We start from the raw sequence: 13,308 nt of genomic DNA, 5'->3' as shown, positions 1-13,308 counted from the left end.
TGAAACGTCCGCCTCGGGCGTCAGCTGCTGAGGAGCATGTAGTGGACTTGGCTTTGCGTGCTATGCAGCCTGTTCTGTTTCGTGTGAGCAGGGGTCAGGGGGACAGGAGTGGATTAGCATTCTGTCTCCAGGCCCACCAGGATTGCATCAGACATGCTGGTCGCTTCCTTTTCCTGCTCCGCCTGTTTACATAGAACTACATGGTTCGAAGGGACCCACAGGGCCTTGCAGTGCAGGAATCGCAGCTTTTGCTCCCACGGTTGTGAGTCATTCTCCTGTTCCTGTTAGGTTAGCTTTGCTCGTTTTCCTCTACCATTTCACTCCTTTCCCCTGGCCAAGGTACCAGGCAAGGTTCAGACCTGGCAGAGGCTAGCTCTCCCCCCGATCCTGGCTCTTGGCTTTGTTGGGTGGAGCCAAGGCATACAATATCTGCAGGATATCCACCTTGGTATTCTGTCCTGCACTAGTGAAACAATGCTCAGTGATTTAGAGACTGCCCTGTCCTACAGTAATGCACGTCTCCTTCGCATTAGTCTTGTTTTGCTTGGGCAGAGGGTGGGAAGGTATTCCTCTCCAGCCCTTCTAAGATTATTTTTTGGCGGGGGCAGCTATCTGCAGGTCAGCAAAACAACGGGCCCTTGGCATGGTCGCGGCGGCTGTTCTTTATTCATCAAGCAACCTCATCAATTTTTTTTGTCTATTTCTCAGCTATTTACCTCAATAACATCCTCCGTCTCTGAGTTCCATCTGACAGGTTTAATTATACGTTGGGTAGAAACAAAACGGCTTTTCCACCATCAATCAAACCTCCCCCCACCCGGCTCTTCGCTCTGTGCACACTTGAAAATTGAAATTGCCAAAATCCGCGTTAGGATGTAAAGGAAAGCTGCCTGTAGATCAGCTCCCTTCTGAACCTCCCTGTCCAAAACTGGCTTCTCCCCTGCCAGGAGCCTTCCCTTTATGTTGATATTAGCTGGCAAACGCCTGGACCCCAGCGCTCCCCTGCCCTGCTTCTGATGTTTGTTGTGTAATGGCGAGGTGTGCCAGTCCCTGAACGCTGCTCTTGGCAAGCAGAGGAAACAGGCACTTTCATATTCTCTCTCTCTCTCTCTCTCTCTCTCTCTCTCTCTCTCTCTCTCTCTTTCTCTCTTTCTCAGCGTTTCTCAGGCCCAGGGTGTGTGGGATGCAAACGGTTTTGCTATGCTGTGTGGCAAGAAGCCTGCGGACGGCCAGGGCTCAAGGCTTCCCACTGGGATTGCCTGATTTCTCAAGTGCTGCCGGCCAAGTTGCAAGCTGAGATGGGGGTCATCAGGCAACTGGGCACGAAGACAAAGGCACACGGGTGGGGGCGTTTGTGGCCTGGGTGGGAGGGAAGAAGCCCAGCGGGACGGGTGAATAACCAGTAAGTCTGGCGGCAGAATACGGGAGGTCTAGCAAGGCTGGGAAGCAGAGTTGCTTACTGATTTCTGTCTCTCTTTCTCTTTCACTCGGTTCTAGAGCAGCTCTCCCCAGCCAGCTGCCCTCCAGATGTTTTGGACCACAACCCCTGTCAGCCCCAGCCAACACAGGTTGTGTGATGGAAGTTGTAGTCCAAAACTACAACTGGCGAAGGCTGTCTAGAAACCTGCTGAGGTCAAGCAAGGAAAAAGTGAAGCCACCTCTGGGGCTGCCATCTCCTGGGTGACGCGGATGCCATTACGCAGTGGAATGCACATGCCTACCCTTTCCGTTTCCCTCGCTCCCACTCCACCCTCCACGTGGCCCGCAGCTGGCAACCCACGCTACGTCACCGTTGTCACTGGACACATCAACTCATAACCTGATTTGCACCCCACAAAGGCTCGGGTTTCTTGCAGTCCTCTTTTCACAAAGTAAGTTTCCAGCCCTCCTGACTGGGTGCTTCAGAATTAGAACTCAGGACTGTCAGTGTGGAAGCAGAAACTTCAAGCAGCTGGGTCAGTCTGGAAGCTGAGCTCCTGCAGAACTCAGCCCACCTTCCCCTGCCATTTTGCAGGAAATCCTTGGCCCTGATAGGCTCTTGAATTGATTGATTGATTGATTGATTGGACTTGCAGGGCTGCATTCAACTAACTTTTGCTCAGGGTAGACCCACTGAAATTAATGCTCCATAGTTAGCCATGACCACTAATTTCAGTGGGCCTGCTCTGAGTAAAAACCAGTTGAATATAACCCATGATCCACTTTTTGAGAAAAGGTATCACAAAGCAGTTTACAATATATAAAATAGGATTTTAAAAACCTGTACAGGATACCACATAAAGCATACAAAATGTCCATTTCATGACTGTGCCAACACCTATAACAATGAACTCCATCCGACCCCAATATACCAGCCCTGATTTATGATCTATTATTATTAAATTTATTACCAGCAGATCCCAGGACAGGTTACAACAATTTGTAATTCAGAATTAGAAAACAGTCACAGGAGTAGGAATTCATAGTCTCCAACCGCCCTGAAAATTCCAGGACTGTCATGAAAGCCCATAACCCAAATTATCAAGGGGCTTTCCCTTCTGTAGGGACGCAGGTGGCGCTGTGGGTTAAACCACAGTGCCGAGGACTTGCTGATCAGAAGGTCGGTGGTTTGAATCCCCGTGACGGAGTGAGCTCCCGTTGCTCGGTCCCTGCTCCTGCCAACCTAGCAGTTCGAAAGCACGTCAAAGTAGATAAATAGGTACCACTCTGGCGGGAAGGTAAACAGCGTTTCCGTGCGCTGCTCTGGTTTGCCAGAAGTGGCTTAGTCATGCTGGCCACATGACCTGGAAGCTGTACACTGGCTCCCTCAGCCAATAAAGCAAGATGAGCGCCGCAACCCCAGAGTCGTCCATGACTGGACCTAATGGGCAGGGGTCCCTTTCCCTTTCCCTTTACCTTCTGTACAGTGTTTCAGTGTGTTACTGAAAGTTCAGATGAAGCCTGCTGAATCTCAGAAGGGATGAAGTTTCGCTGCTGCGGGGCCGCTGTTGAGAAGGCCCTATTATGGGTTTCCACCGGCCTCATTGTGTCCACTTGTGGTTGTCCAGAAAACACCTATAACCCTTTCCTCTTCTGATCTTGAACTTCCTCTGTGCTGCACTTTTTTTTTTACCTCTGCTGCTGCTACTGGAATTTACCCAGTCACTTGCGCCCGGGGAATACTTTCCTGGCTATGTACATTCAAAGGAAAAAGCAAAGTTCAGAAACGAGGGGTTTGGAACCTGCCTTTTGGTAGACAGCGTCCCGGGGGAAGAATGATACGTGCGTCAGCACATATGTTTTGGATCTGATTCCGTCTGATCACGCAGCTCCCCTTGCAGTATTATTTAGCATGGGATTTCCCAGCTGCTGACAGGTATGGATCTGTTCACACATGACTGGAACGCAGCTGCTGCTTTTGCGGTGAGGCTTGCCAAGTCTGGACAGAACGTTCTAGCTCAGAGAATGGGCCGCCTTTGATACAGGAGCCCCATTGTCCTTGGGTAGGGAGATGAGGGCAGTCTTGGGGTCACCTTGTTTCAAGGAAGTATGGGGAGAAGACGACACATTATTCCACAACAGGTTTTGTTCCTGCCAGGGGTGCCAATGTGGGTGCTCAGACCTGTGGGTGCCATGCAACGTGCTTGGCCCTGGCACTGAAATTTGTGGGTGCCCGGGCACTCAGGGCCCTAGGGAGTTGGCACTTATGGTTACCGTATTTATGCCAGGGGAGTAAGTAACTTTGGAGAACAGCCCAGTAGGGCATGGATTGAAACTTCACCCCATGCTGTGATCCTTTGGGGTCTGTTGCATGCGGGGAAAGCATTCAATACTTGCCACTTTGCTGCACTCCTAACCCCTACTCTGTTGCATTTTAGGAGTGGGGAGAAATAAAAAATGGATATAAAGCTAATGCTATTAGGGAAGGCTTAAAGTGATAGAGTTGATTCCTAGAGAACTGAGGCTATAGAGAAGGAAATGGCTACGGCAATCTATACAGCCAGAATAACAACACAGTAGGTCATCAACACCTGGGGAAATTGTGCAGCTGAGTTTAAAAAAATAAGTTGGATTTTATTAGCACCGAGCAGGGGAAAGGCAAGAGGGGGATTTTTGTTCGCAGCGCTGTGCAAGTGCCCTTTGAGTGAACAAAGTGTGGCTGTTCCACAGTCAGTGTCCAGTTTGGAAGCAGGCCAAGCCGTCCCTTCTCTGCTGGGTCCTTGTTGAAGGCCATCGGCGTTAACACCCTGGCCCACGGCATCGTTTCCTGAGCGTTGGCTGGGAGACCATCACGCTGGGGGAACCAACAAGTGGTGCCTGATTCAGCTTTGCTAATGACAAAAGCTTCTTAAAAGCTTTTTATATTTTTTATTTTGGCACTAATAATTGGCCCAATTTTTCTAGGTGACATATGTTGTTTTCTTTAGTACACCCACCGGAAAGAGTTTAATGGGCAACCAGGATTTTATTTTCCCATTTCGTTTGTGCCCACCGTTGACCCAAGTAGCGAACTAATGTTCTAGCTGAGCTCAAGACTGGGGGATGGATCCTGGGGGAGGGAGGAAAGAGGGGGGGCGGGCGTGAAAAGCAGGTGAGCCTCAAAATCATCAGCTGCTCCGCTAGCATTCCTTCCTTCCGACTTGCAAAGACTAGGGCGTGTGCTGTGATAATTAAGTTAATATTACCCCTTTTCCAGTTAGGCATAGTCACATGCACTCTTCCAGTGCAAGAGGGGAGCCTGACTACAGGTAGAGAACCAGGACGCTGCGTTTTACTATGGTGGGAAATGGTGGTTGCCAACTTACCGTATTTCTTTGCTTAGGAGAACATGGATCTGCCGGAACATTTTAAGTGAATAGGAGAGGCAGAGCATCAGTCCCTGACGGCCTCTCGGGTGATGGAAAGGACCCTGTGCCCCAGATGCTTCTTCGCATAGTGCACAGTTAAACTGTGGAACTCCCTGCCACAGGAGGCAGCGACGGCCACGAGCTAGAATGGCTTTAAAAGGGGGTTAGACAAATTCATGGAGCATAAGGCTATTGGTGACTACTAGCCAGGGTGGCTATGTCCTGTCTTTGTTGTCGGAGGCGATAGACCTCTGAATGCCAGTCAGTTGCTGGGGATTATATGTAGGGAGAGTGCTGTTGTGTCCTGGTCCCGCTTGCCAGCTTCCTACAGACACATTTTGGGGCCCCATGAGAACAGGATGCTGGACTAGGATGTTGGCCTGATTCAGCAGGGTTCTTCATACATTGGAGAGCCACTGCTGCTCAGAGTGGATGGGCAAATCCCTGGGCCTGCATCTTCAGCGTGTGAGAAGTTTAGCTGTCCCTATCCCTGCACACGGGTGGCGCTGTGGGTTAAACCACAGAGCCCAGGACTTGCTGATCAGAAGGTCGGCGGTTTGAATCCCCACGACGGGGTGAGCTCCCGTTGCTCGGTCCCTGCTCCTGCCAACTTAGCAGTTCGAAAGCACGTCAAAGTGCAAATAGATAAATAGGAACCGCTCCAGCGGGAAGGTAAACGGCATTTCCGTGCGCTGCTCTGGTTCGCCAGAAGCGGCTAAGTCCTGCTGTCTGCGGACAAACGCTGGCTCCCTCGGCCCATAGAGCGAGATGAGCGCCGCAACCCCAGAGTCGGCCATGACTGGACCTAATGGTCAGGGGTCCCTTTACCTTTACTTTAACCCTGCACACCTGGCTGGCCATCTTTGCGAGGACGAGAGGTGTGTGTCTGTTTCCTCCCGGGAGCTGCCTCGCGTGGCTCATGAGCAGGGCCCTCTCCTCTCCTCCTTGGCAGTGCCTCACCAAGGCCCACTTCATCCCCCACATTGGGACCGGAGAAGAGAGCTTCCAGACCTACCAGCTGCTCATCCAGGCCATGGACGAGATTGAGCGGAAGACCTTCCACGAATGGACCCAGACCCTGGACAAGGACAGCCTGAAGCGCCTGGACACCCCTCTCCTCATTTTGAGCACGGAGAAATCCGGGATGCTGGACATCAATTTTGACAAGTGAGCGAGCTGATTGGTGGCGGTGGGAGGCGGTGGGGAAACCTTGCACCGTGGAGCCTGGGCAGGTGCTGGGAGGCCAGACATCCCTCCCACCCCCTTGTGCCTCTGTCCCTTCTCTTTCCAGGCATTTGCTGAAATTATTTGTGGAAATCCACTACTGGGAAAGGGTGCTCTTTGAGATCCCCCACTACGTGGTCGAGGTTTACGAAAGGAAAGAGGACCTGCGCAACCTGAGAGAGAACCTGCTGCTGGTGGCACGAGACTATAACAGGTACGCTGGCCATTTCGGGAGGGTGATTGCTCTCTTCCGCTCTCGTCATTTGCAGATTCTTTAGCTGCGATTCCTGCATTTTGGGGGGGTTGGACTAAATGACCCCTTGCCGCCCCTTCCAGTTCTACAGTTCTGTGGAACAGAACAAGTGAATTTCACAAACGCTGGTGCCTCTCACCTTACAGCCAGCCAAGGCTAATTTGTCCTCCCTGCCTGCTGCAATCAGTGGCCTGCGTTATGCCACTTAGGACAGAAGGCAGCTGCTTTTTTGAATCTCTGGTTAACACGTGTCTGGATGGCAGTTAACAAGCAGAGGCACCTTTTAGCCACTCCTCCCACGCTCATCTGAATGCCCCCCCCCCCCCATTGCTTTGGAAAGGATTTGAATGTTATGATTTGTAAAGGGTCTGGCACTGTGCAAAGATGGCGGCGTTCCTTTGTTTCGTGGAAATGTTTCCAGGTGTCTGGATTGCAGGGCGGGGGAGAGGGGGCTCTGGGCCCTAAAAGCTTTGACTTCAAAGGCCAGGGCTGATCCTGTGGTCCATTCGTAGCACCTCCTCTTGTCTCACTAAACGAATTCTCCTTCAGTGGAGGGTGGTATCCGTATACAGTGGTACCTCGGGTTACATACGCTTCAGGTTACATACGCTTCAGGTTACAGACTCCGCTAACCCAGAAATAGTGCTTCAGGTTAAGAACTTTGCTTCAGGATGAGGACAGAAATCGCGCGGCAGCAGCAGGAGGCCCCATTAGCTAAAGTGGTGCTTCAGGTTAAGAACAGTTTCAGGTTAAGAACGGACCTCTGGAATGAATTAAGTACTTAACCTGAGGTACCACTGTATGTGTTTTAGATTCCACTTGATTTTGTAGACAGGGCTATGCAAAACAGACTTGGGGGCTTCATCCTTCCCCCCCCCCCGCCACCAGTTCATGCTCCCTCTGAAGCCCTCAGTCTGCAACAGCGGCCTGGCTGGACCATTCTCTTCAGGGAGGAACGGGGCTAAAACAAACATGAGGCACACAGAAAAGTCATTTGGGAGGCCTGGGGTGAGCTTTCGCACCTGGGCAATGGAAAACTCCCAGTTCTTCCTGCTTCTGTTTCCTTGGAGGGAGGACATCCCACCGTCCTTCTCCTCCTTGCATGGTTCATGATGGTCCAAGGGATGCTGTGTTGGCAACGTACAGAAGCAATGCCTGCAGCCCCCCATCCCGAACCCAAGTGTTGCTACTGTCGCCTCTCCTGCCGCAGGAGGGTTCAGTTCCTCCCGCCACCCCAACTCCCACATGCTCTGATGGGTGGTTGGGGGGTGGGGTTGATCAGGAGGTTCCTGCGGCATCAGCCTCGCTTCCATATTATGGCGTCGCCGCGTTCATAAGGCGATCAGAAGAGCGGTTTGCTTCCTGACTAAGATTTCCGAAGGTGTGGTGGGCAAGGAGGGGGCTTTCTCTCCCTCCCCCCTTTTGCTTTGCCACAGTCTCCTTTTTGAAGTGTGACACGGAGGCGTTTCTCTGCAGAGAAAGTGTTGTTTGAAACGAGCTTTGTCTTGGCAGCTGTATTTTTATCATGACACAAGTGTAAGCATTTCTTTTGTGCTAGCTTTTTTTCCACTTGGGAATTAATTGGAGACCAAGCTGGTGCGGCGGGAGAGAAACGGGCAGCAGCATTCAATCCCTCTTTCTCATCAAACTCTCCCGGTTAGCTCAGGGAAGGCTGCCTGAGACCATCCTGTGTGCTGGGCTTTTATTTGGTTCAGCATTCAGACGCAAGAGGCTTTTAAGATACACACAGGGGAGAATCGCGCCCGCGAATCCCCCAGGTTAATTAGTCTGGGATAAAGACCACCTCCTCATTCTCTATTAACAATCACCAATGCAGACAAGAATAAATGACAGTTTGCCCTAAATAGGGACTGAAACTGTGCGTGCAATTCTACTTAGCGAAGACTATGAGTAAAAGGTAAAGGAAAGGTTTAGATTGCCAGTTCTCATTATGTAGCGATGGCCACCAGGTTAGACGGTTTTAAAAAGGAATTAGATGAATTCAAGGAGCAGTCAAAGCACTGTTAGGCGTGATGGCTATGTGGAACACCCATGTTCAAGGGCAGTCTATATCTGAATAGCATTGGTTCTGAGGAGCAACAGTTGGGAAGGTCTGCTATCTTCATGCTCCTGCTTGTGGGTTGGCTGTAGTGGGAAATGGGAAGCTGGACTAGGTGGTCCATTGGTCTGATCCAGCAGCCGGGCTCTCTGACAGCATTCTTTTTTTATATATATAAAATATTTTTTATTAATTTTTAGCATACAAAAATTTTAAAGACGTACCACACAAATTATTATACATATGTCCTTGTTTGGACTTCCTTCAGCATCTCTGATAGCCTTCCGTCTTGATTATTTCTCCTTCAATTCTTAACTTAATATTGCCTTTACATTTTCTAGCAAATCATTTCTCCCTTTCTATTTTTACAATATTTCTTAAATTACTCCTCACAGAACTTCTTGTAGTCCTACAAACGTAATCTGATCATCACAAATACTTTTCAGATACTCAGTAAATTTACTCCAGTCTTCGGTAAACCTCTGGTCTCGCCGGTCTCGGATCCTTCCTGTTAGCTTGTCTAATTCTGCGTAGTCCATCAATTTCATCCTCCATTCTTCTAATGTTGGTAGTTCTTCTTGCTTCCATTTTTGGGCCAATAATATTCTTGCTGACAGCATTCTTAAGGGAACATGAATATATGTCCATAGAGATTTGCGCCAGTCCCGCCTCAGAGACCTGCAATCACAATGATTTAGGGCAAATCAGGTTCACCTGGAAGGATCCATCATGATGCGAATGATTGATTACCTGCCATTCACCCTCAGAAGGTCCCAGGGTGGGTTGCAGTAACACAAACAGCATAGTCCAGAACCACATAAAACCAACCCCAGATGCAAAGACAATTATGCACTAACGAAGAGCGTTCAGGTAGATCGCAGAAATACTTTTTGGCCGTCAGGGGCTAGGGCCGTGTATTTTGGCTGCAAGACTTCGGTCTTTGCAACCTTTTGGCCGGTTTGGTGGGGAAGGAAGGGCTGCTTCTGTGGCTGGGTCTCATCCATCTCCCCCTGCCGCCCCTGGTGCTCAGGATCATCAGCATGCTGTCTGCAGAGGAGAGGGGCCTCTTCCGGGAACGCATCCGCTACCTGGACAGGAAGATCCAGCCTGGCCTGAAGAAGCTGCTCTGGTCCCTCAAAGGAGCAAGCACCGTCTTTATATCGGAATGCCGGCTGCACGCCAGCAAGGTCAGCCTCAGGGGCGTCTTACCCACAGACAGATTTTGGAGGGCGCCCCAGGCTGAGTGTCCGGGAAGGAGAGTCAGGGTGTGCTCCCTTCCCCGCTCTGGGGCAGCCCGTTCCTCTCCTCTCAACCACCCATCGGAGCGTGCTGCATCCGGCTCAGGGAAGCCCCTTTGCGTCCCCTCCTGCTGGGGCTGCCTGGGCGCCTGGCGGGTGCAATCGGGGAGGGCGCAGGGTGAGGCAGGTGTGTCTCTCCCACCCCTCTCTGGCTGCGTCGCTGCTTGCGCGCCTCCCTGCAGAGTTTGTGAGCAGAGCAGGGAAGCGCCCTGTGCAATCCTGGCACCGAGTGAGGATGGGACAGCTGTTGAGCCACCTGATCTGCTTGCTGGCCCTTTCCCAGACGGGGGCAGGTAAGGGGGGCTGGGCACCTAGAGGGAGGCTTCACGGGAGGCCGTCTGGGCTGCGATCCGGGCGCCTCTTACTTACATGCAGCACTGAGCGCGCATCGGACCATGCGATGTAAACTAGCCGGACCAAAGTCCCCCCTCCCTTAAAAAAGGCTGACAACTCTGGGAAACGGGGGGGGGGGCAGTGAGATATTTGCACCACGGCACTGGATATGCTTAAGACAGCCCTGGTCAGGCTGCTTTCTGCCCTGGGGTGCGGGGGACCTTGCAGGCCGTGGGAGGTCTTCCCTTCCCAGACCTCTGAGGGACAAGGTGGGCGGGCAATTCTAGGTATGTTCTGGGCAGGCTTTCCTTTCTCCAAAATATCTATTCTGCCTGAGGACTTGTCTGCTCTCCACACCACTTACTGTGCCATGCAAACACTTACTTTTCCAACGGGGGCTTATCTACACGTCCTCTTGTTCCACTGCTTTCCTCCGGGGAAAACTGCTCTTCACTGCTCAGTTGGAGCAAATGGCAATTTGAGTTTCCCCCACATTGCCATTTGTTCCGATCTATAGCTAAAGAACAGGGTTTCCTTTGGAAAGGAGCAGAGCAAGGGGTTAAGACCCATGCTTTCTAGGCAGGGCACAAGTGAAGTTTGGAGGAGCTCCTGGTTGGGAGGCAGTTCCCTGGGCTTCCTCTCTGCCGCAAAGAGAACTTCTAAAAAGGAGCCAAAGCCCCTCCCCCCCACTTGGCCAGCCCCTCTTGTTGCTGTGCCCCCTTGTCTGAAGTCTTTTCCCACCCCCACAGTTATCCTCTGGTTGGCACCCCTCCTGTCCTCTACCTCCAGTGACTGTGGCTTCCTGTGGTGTTATCAAAGTGGCGTGGACATCTGGGGCTATTGGGTTGTTTTTTTAATTTTAATTATGTATTTTGTGGTTTTGGATATTGATTTTATTCTGTGAACTGCCCTGAAACCCCTGGGTATAGGGTGGTATATAAATTCAATTAATCATCATCATCTGCCGGCAGGGGATGATGACAAAGGGGGACAAGTCCTCTCTCCCCAGATGAGCCACAGCCCCCAGATACCCACCTTTCCATCTTCCTACTGTTAATATTATTATTACTATTATTTTAAATGCATGTTTAGCATCTGTAGAACCTAGGTGATATGAGGCCAAATGTACAGGCACTATTCTTGTGAGAAAAAAGCCTTCAAATGTTTTAATTTCTCCCCCTCTCGGCAAAATCCCTGCGGAAGCTCCTACCTGGCAGTGCTGCGATGTGCGGCCGCCCATTTCCCTTCTGCTCTTTTCCTGGTGGCTCCAGGGCTGCTCTGCAGGATTTCCCCAGGCCTCTCTTAATGCAGCAAGGAGGCTGGTCTCCGCACGAGGCTTATGGGTTTGGTGCCTCTTCCAGCGCTAAGTCTGCCCCGCTTTCCCCTCCTGAACCTACTTAAGTCTCTTCCTCCCCCCTTCCCTTTGGCTTTCCCACACAGGTGCAGAACATTGTGAATGAATACAAGGCCTCCACCTTGGCCATCGCCCGCAAGGCCCAGCAGATAAGCGAGGCTTTTCTGGTGCGCATCACTGGCAAAAGGGTCTACAACGACCTGGAGTTTGAGGAGGACCAGGAGGACCACCGGGACTTGGTGCAGAAGAAACTGGTCGCCATCCACGAAGAGTGCATTGATATCATGCGGCAGACATACGAAGTCTTTAAGAACGATGGGCCAGAGGTGAGGAGGCCGGGAAGGCCAGTCTTCCTGCTTTGCGCAGCCTCGTTCGGAGTGCTTTGGAAAGAGCTGAACGACGCTGAAGGGAAGTGAAGCACACTGCGTGTTTGATTCCTGTATCTGCCAGCAGGTGGTGCTGTGGCTCCCCTTAGCTTTGTTGTGGAATGACAGTCCCAGCAGAGGCCGTGACATTTCGCTGAAGTGCTGAGCGTGCATATGGAGGAAGGTGGGGCTGCCTGGGCATCGGGCCAGCTGTTCCCTCATTAACAGGCTCCGCTTGTCCTTGGCATCCCTGGGCAAAGTTGCTTCCAGAGGGATTCAGGGGCACAACGGACATGCTTGATCCTAGAAAGAGTCAACATTTCCCCACTTGTCCCTCCTCCCCCTCCTCCCGCCCCCCCAGGTCCATCAGCACTGGTACAACTACACCACGAAGATGGACAGGATGATGGAAGATGCCCTGCGCCTCAATGTCAAGTGGTCCCTGATGGAGCTCTCCAAAGCCATCAATGGCGACGGCAAGAGCAGCCCCAACCCCCTCTTCAGGGTCAAGGTGATTCTGCAGGACAACTATCCAGGCCAGACCCCTCAGGTGAGCCTCTTGCCGCCTCCCACCTCGGCCTGAGCTCTTCAGGGAAGCTGCTCCGAAGCCCCACATCTCGCCATTCACCCATTTTAATTTTGAAATGCAGAACCCCAGTGTCATGTCGGAAAATAATTGCAGGGTGGGAAGAATGTGTGTGGATGCCGCTGCATCACATTTTGCAATAGCACATGATGATTGTGGTGAAATAAGCATTTTAAAAATATTACCAGGAGATTTTCTTTCTGCTCAGGTCCCAACCCCAGCCTGGGGCTCTGGGGTGGAGAGTGATGCTCAGCGCTTCTTCTCTAGGGAGTTTGCTTTGGGCTTCTTCCCCCTTCCTGCTGACCCGTTCCCTTTGGCTTCTGCAGGTGGAGTTTTCCCCAACGCTCGCCCAACTGGCCAGCATGGTCAATGACATCAGCACCCACCTGATCACCAGCATCTCCGTCTTCCGCCACCTCCCAGAGATCCTCGTCAGGCGCAAGTTTCCCCGGGACCCCATCTACCTCCTCGTGGGTAAGGAGTCTGCTTTGGCTTGAAGGCGTTGTCCAGGCAGCTCAAACTGTCGGTTCTTCACAGACAGGTCTTCTTTGTGGCTTCTGTCCCTCTCCCATGCCAGATCTGAGGGCACTGGGCCACCTCCTCTCACATTCAAAGCTTGCATCAAACAAAGCCCACCAGGACTGGGCCCTTCCGAGCCCAGCCAGGAATGACAGTCAATTCCAAAGTCTTATTCAGTTACTTATTTCATACTTTATTTCAGGAATTCTTAACCCCACCCTTCGGCCAGGTTGCTGAGATGGTTTAAAAAACAGAATAAAAACAATGGGTTATATCCAATGTGATGCCAAGTAACGTGTTTAGTCGGCACAAGGATTTACGCTTGTTCAATGGAACTTGCCCCTCCTTCATGCCCCTAAATCTGTTCCAGGGGTTCTGCGATTCCTCTGGGGGTGGGGATTTCAAAGAGGAGGGTTGCATAAATGTAAATCCTTGCACTGATGAGACGCCTTAGTTGGAGACTGCCCAATAAAAGCAGATAAAGGCATGCT

The 13,308-nt window shown here is 51.5% G+C and overlaps 1 protein-coding gene across 1 annotated transcript in view; it reads left to right on the top strand.

The window, feature by feature from the left end:
* Positions 1-13,308, top strand: part of DNAH2 (dynein axonemal heavy chain 2) — a 135,149-nt gene that overhangs the window by 40,992 nt on the left and 80,849 nt on the right. Inside the window, exons 14-19 of the mRNA XM_080979575.1 lie at positions 5,779-5,993; positions 6,118-6,264; positions 9,393-9,549; positions 11,434-11,673; positions 12,074-12,262; positions 12,625-12,772. Coding sequence (XP_080835701.1) covers positions 5,779-5,993; positions 6,118-6,264; positions 9,393-9,549; positions 11,434-11,673; positions 12,074-12,262; positions 12,625-12,772 — 1,096 coding nt within the window. The remainder of the gene's footprint in view (positions 1-5,778; positions 5,994-6,117; positions 6,265-9,392; positions 9,550-11,433; positions 11,674-12,073; positions 12,263-12,624; positions 12,773-13,308) is intronic.

This window comes from Podarcis pityusensis (genome assembly GCF_964106645.2).
Source record: "Podarcis pityusensis genome assembly, chromosome: 13".
Classification (NCBI taxonomy): domain Eukaryota; kingdom Metazoa; phylum Chordata; class Lepidosauria; order Squamata; family Lacertidae; genus Podarcis; species Podarcis pityusensis.
This window is presented reverse-complemented; position numbering and strand designations above follow the sequence as displayed.